A 6138-nucleotide genomic window follows, 5' to 3' on the forward strand; every position below is an offset into this window, starting at 1 on the left:
ATGAGTTCCATGAGATGACTAGAGAGGTAATTTTTCCCAGTCCCACAGAAATACTTTTGACTGAGCCTGAAAAGAGAATAAAGCTGGTGTTTTTAATTTGCCTTTAATCCTGCTCACATATTCTGCTCACTTACTCTTCCAGTTTCTCTTCCTTCCCTGTCCCCTATTTCCTCCTCTCCTTGACTGGTTTCCCATGACAGGTCTTCCTTAATTACTTGTACACTGATTTTTGAACACCTGTTATTTTCATAGTGAGTCATTTAAAAGAGAGATTATTGTGGACTTTTCCAGAAGGAAAGGCAAATCCTTTCCTTTGTAGTGGCTTCCTTTTTCATGGTTAATCCTCATCTGTGGGTATTTTTTCCATTGCTTTTCAGAGAGAGTGGGAGAGAGAGAAAGAGAGAGAGAGAGCGAGAAAGAGAAAGAAATATTGAGATAATCTCACATCGACTGGTTGCCTACCACATGCTCCCTGAATGAGGGCTGGGAGTGGACCTAAAACCCAGGTACTCTCCCTAGATTTGTAATCAAACTTATGACCCTTTGGTACGTGGGCGGACACTAACCATTGAGCATACTGGCCAGGGCGCGACTTCCTTTTTTAACAGCTAATTTTCTTTTATGGTCTCCTATAAATATTTAGTGCGTTGAAATTGTAATTTTTGAATAGAAAATCTAAGTGAGTCTTGTGACACATGCACACACCTTCAGTATATTCTTTGCATAGCTTGGTGACTAAGGCTTGATATTCCCAAATAGTAAACTCTTTGAAGGCTGTGTAATTTAATAAGACTGTATTCCTCATTTTATATATGAGATTAGCAAGAAATTTTCTTCATGTAATCCCCATTCCTATATGAACTTTCATAGAGGGTAAGAATCTATTTTTCCTGTTTGTGAGTCTGTATATTATTGAAGATCAATCCACCAATAGCATGGCAAGGATTCTACTGCAATGCACAAAGAATGTGGTGGCAAAACTTGGGGCAATAATTATGGATAATTACACATGAGAGAAGAACTCAAATATGTCCTTATGCCTTTGAGGTACAGATGGAAGGTCTCTAATAGTTTCTATTATACCCACATAAGGCTTAGTGTCAGTGTGACTTAAGTGCCATTTTCTTTGGCTAGCATTTCCTCCTCCTCTTGCTAGTGGTCCTTACTCCTATAGTTCCCATCGCCTGGAAAGAAATATCGAAAGACAAATGTTTGAATTCATATACTAATTTAGCAAAGCTAGATGAAGACTCAAATGAATGTTTGTTTGATGTTAGTCTTTTAGGGTTGCCAAGCCATCTGCCTCATTCAGTAATGGTCTCATTATTTTTCAAGCTTATTCTGCATTTTGTTACTAGATTAATGTAATGGATTTTTCAGTTGCTGTTTGCCAGTCTTGCTCCCTTTTTTAAAAAGCACCCAACACAACAAGAAATGATCTACGATGGTCATCCCACATTTTGATCATGTCAGTAGGAGCAGGATGGAGTCAGTTGGGAAGTTGAGATGCCATCTTAGATGGAGGCATCTTTGAAAAAAGAGAGTTGTCAGTTTAGTGGGGAAAGAAGCTTTCCAAGGTCATTTTGTTTAATATGTGTGAGTTGCTGTAATAGCTAATGAGTCCAATTCTATGGAGTAAATTGCTAACATCTTATTGATACATTAACTTATTTGGCCCTGGTTCCTCTTACAGTGTAGGAATTAATATCTTACCCCTACATGAATATTTAACTCAGGGCTGGTTGCTAGAATCAGAACAATTATATTTGTCATCTACAGAGATCTTCAAAAATATATTTTATTGACATTTACTTATACCCTGTTTACTTCCAAAAAAGTATTAAGACAGATTACCTGGAGTAATCTGAAAACTAGGATAATTACAAGAGTTAAGATTCCCCAAGTTAGAGAGGTTAATTAAAAAACAGTAATTTAAAATGATGTAATTAGTGACATAAATTTGGAGGTTAGGGATCTGTGATAAACATTTGATAAACTTATTTCCAAAAGGGATATTTTAATATAAATTGTCAAAATAGATTTAATGACCTCATTAAAAACCTTATTGATAAGGTAGAAATGGGGCATCAGAAAGTAGGTAGTGACTTCCAGAAGGCGGAAGAGGTGTTCCTTCCTTCATTCCCTCCTCCTGGAGGAGGCCAGACAGGAAGTAATTTTTCCCTTTGGGAAAGGAAGTTTGAAATGATGGACAGTTCCCTGCCCCTCTGCTGTCTTCACTCTGGACAGGTTAAGGAGGTAAAGTTAATTGAAAATGGAGAGGTCCATTTCCTAGTGTTTTTTTTCTCTTTGATTGTGATATTATTTGGGTTTAAGAATTTCCATCTCTTGCCCGGCCAGAGTGGTTCAGTGGTTGAGCCTTGACCAGGAGGTCATGATTCCATTCCTGGTCAGGGCACATGCCTGGGTTGCAGGCTTAATCCTCAGTGGGGGGTGTGCAGGAGGCAGCCAATCAATGATTCTCTCTCAATGTTTCTCTCTCCCTTCCTCTCTGAAATCAATAAAAATATATTTTAAAAAAGAATTTTCACCACCATGTGCCCACCATCCAGATATCATTGCTGACATGTACACTTAAGGAACTGTTTGACATTGAAATGGGGACTCAGAACTGTTGGACATTGAAATTGGGACTCAAAATTTTTTGTTATTATGTTTATTTCTAGTCTGCAGAGACAAGATTTTTTAAAGGAAAGAAATGGGGAAAAATACAGAGGCAAAGAAGCATTGAACAGACTGTCAAACTACAGCGGGAAGGCAGAGGAGGTTGCGGGGGGGAGGGCTGTAAGAGATCAACCGAAGGACTTGTACGCATGCATATAAGCATAACCAATGGATACAAGACACTGCGGGGGGGGGGGGCAGGTAAAGGCATGTACTGGGGGAAGGGGAGGCCAGGGGGAGGTCAATGGGGAAAAAAAGGAGACATATGTACTACTATTTGTAATACTTCAAACAATTAAAAAAATAAATAAGAATTTCCATCTCAAAGTTCAGATATTTCTTGAGAATATTAAGTTTACCCATCAGCCACATCTTATGGGGTGTTAGGAAGGGAGAAATAACTTTTGGATTGAGTAACTCTTTGGGGGAAGGATAGCCACTCATGGGTGTCCTGCAGATTGGGGCATTGGAGAAGCATAGATTATTAGGGCAGGTTAGGAAACAAAGGAAAAAGGATGACTTTTTATGAGCACATGATAGGGAACAGAGGTAGAAGGAAAAGTGATTTAGAAAGAGGGAAATGTTTCTAAGAAGAGTCTATTTTGTACTTTTGCCTCAGGCCTTGAAAGGTGGGTCAGAACTCGTTACTCTTTTTTAAAAAAATACATTTTTCTTGATTTCAGAGAGGAAGGGAGAGGGAGAGAGAGATAGAAACATCAATGATGAGGGAGAATCATTGATAGGCTGCCTCCTGCACGCCCCCTACTGGGGATCTAGCCCGTAACCCTGGCATATGCTGTTGACTGGAATTGAGACCCTTCAATCTGCAGGCTGACGCTCTATCCACAGAGCCAAACTGGCTAGGGCAGAACTACTTACTTTTGTGTAACACTGAGTGAGACTCTGCTTAGTGTAGCACTTTGAACACTACCAGAGGGCCTCTACCTTCACACTATGAGGCAAATTAACCAGGTGGTCAATCACCTTATACGGGAGTACTCAGAAAATAATTATGGCTCAAACCCAGCCACTGGTTGTCTGGCTGTATTTCCTTGACATAGAATCTGGCAGTCTTTCAATTGGAAGAAGACCCCAAATTGGAAGGGTGTCAGCAATCCACGTACCACTTAGCCCTTTCCTTTCAATTTGGGAGCCCCAGATGATCTGCCTAATACATTATTATACTTAAGCATCAGTCTAACAACTCAACGCCTGATGGATGTAGAGCATTAGGGTTTTGACAGAGAGAGAAGAGCCTCAGTATCACTTACACCCTCTCAAGGAGTTGCCTGGATAAGACCACTACTGAGACTTCAGTGAGGGAGCTGCAGGGCTTGTGATTTGTTGGGTGGCAACCCCTGTGCCTCGCTGAATAGAGTTTGTGAACTTAGATGCACACAGAGGTTCTACTGCTTAAGGCTATGCTTGGCTTGCCTCCCTTTATAGTTCTCTTTCTCATATTGCAGAGTGGTTTTTATTCCCCTTGCAGCAGCAAACATACACAGAGATAAAAGCTTTCTGAGTTTAAGGGAAGAATAAAGAGTGCCACTTGGTGGATTGTGGAAAAAAAAATATCAAAGTAAGGCAGGTCTCATAAGTCTTAAGCCATGCTCTAAGGACTGAAAGTAGACTTTATCTTCAAGTGACCCAGTTTTTCGTGTAGTTTGTGTGTTTTAGTTCTGGAAATTTTTTATAAATATATATGGACTTAGAGCCCCTTACAGAGTTCTGGAGTCAGTTAAGACACATGTTACTAGTACATGCAGAGTGAAAAATAAAATTTAAAAATTGAAGGAGGATTTCAGATTATTTCTGCTTCATGTCTATCTTTTATTCATATCTATATTTATTTTTCTATATCCTGACATGGTAGAGGAGGAAGAAAGCCCTATCAGATGGATGAATCCTTTTCTAGAACAAATCTCTAGGATCTTTAACTCAATATATATATATACACACACATATATATAATTGATTTCAGAGAGAAGAAGAGAGAGAGAGGGAGGGATAGAGAGAGAGAAAGAGAGAGAGAGAGAGAGAGAGAGAGAGAGAGAGAGAGAGAGAGAGAGAAACATCAGTGATGAAAGAGAATCACTGATCAGCTGCCTCCTGCACGCCCCACACTGGGGATCAAACCCACAACCTGGGCATGTGCCCTGACGGGAAATCGAACAGTACCCTGGTTCATAGCCCAACGCTCAACCACTGAGCCACACCGGCTGGGTTAGGATCTTTAACGTTTTAACTGATAAAGCCAGGATTTAGTCATACACTTATTCCTTCTACTAGTAAGCATCTTAGTCAAAGTTTTGCTAGGCAACTGAGAATTTTTCTAAAAAGGTTCTGCTTGCCTAAGGATGTTGAGCATCCCATTGACTGGGTAAAATTAAATTTATCTAGATGAAAACTGGGCTGAAGGTAATTGTATTCTTGAGGAAATGTGAATTATTTTATGTGAAAGTGTGGTTCCTAGGGAACATGGAGGGGGGCTTCAAAAGTTGACTGTTGGGCAGATTCATAGACTGTTTACACATCAAGGATTTTCGAAGTTGTCAAACTACATGACTTTAGTAAATAATGGCGTCCACGTGCTCTCTCCATTTCACTCTTTCTAGGGTTTATTCTCTGTCCCTCTCTGCCCTGACTTGAGTTTTGGAGGCTGACCAGCAAGGCCTACATCACTTAAGCTCCCTTTCCAGTTGGACTGTTGGATTTAGCCATTGGGAAGCACCGATAGGAAATTGGGGAGGGGAGGAGAGAAATGGTGTTGCCAAACTTTGGGATGTATGCACCATTTTGCATCCCTGCACGTCTATAACTTTTTTTTTGAAAGCCAACAACTTTAATTATTATTCATGTATTTTATAGATAAAAAAGGGAATATAGCAAAAGGATCAGGGTTGTACAAAAAAATGCAGGTTTGAACATGTCGGTCTATTACATCAGAGAGGAGGACCTTCCCCACATCACATACAGCAGCTGCACTTGTCTGATGTTCCTTTGTAGACGCAGTCCTGGGTGCACTTGGCATAGTCCATGGGGCAGCAGGAGCCGCAGCTCTTCTTGTAGGAGGTGCATTTGTAGTCTATGTATTTGCAGGAGCCCGCGCAGGTGCAGGAGCCACCAGGAGCACAGGAGCAGTTGGGATCCATGGTGAGCTAAAGCAGTGGCTGGAGTCCAGGACAGCTGCAAAACAGATTGGTAGGACTTCAAGGAGGCGTGGTCTATAACTTTTATTTACGAAGAGCAGTAGACATTAGAGGCACACAGATAAATATTTTCTTAAAATACATTTTCAACATAAATGACTTGACAAAGCAAGCTCTATATTACCTTTGTTTCCCAATGCTTGGCAAATGCTGAAATGAATTTTCTGAACGTCTTCACCTTATTAGGTCCTGCCCATTAAAATGACATCTCCAGCTTGGCTGGTATGGCTCAGTGGTTGAGCATCGA

At 40.5% G+C, this 6138-nt stretch overlaps 1 protein-coding gene across 1 annotated transcript; it reads right to left on the reverse strand.

Annotated features, from left to right (window-relative positions):
• Nucleotides 1-5173: 5173 nt before the first annotated feature.
• Nucleotides 5174-5834, reverse strand: LOC308239516 (metallothionein-2B-like; the record flags this gene model as incomplete). Its single annotated transcript, XM_080652299.1, has 2 exons — nt 5174-5184; nt 5657-5834. The coding sequence occupies 2 exons, from the start codon at nt 5832-5834 to the stop codon at nt 5174-5176; spliced, it is 189 nt and encodes a 62-aa protein (XP_080508425.1).
• Between the last annotated feature and the right edge of the window lie 304 nt (nt 5835-6138).

The sequence above is a fragment of the Plecotus auritus genome, assembly GCF_963455305.1.
Source record: "Plecotus auritus genome assembly, chromosome: X".
Classification (NCBI taxonomy): Eukaryota; Metazoa; Chordata; class Mammalia; order Chiroptera; family Vespertilionidae; genus Plecotus; species Plecotus auritus.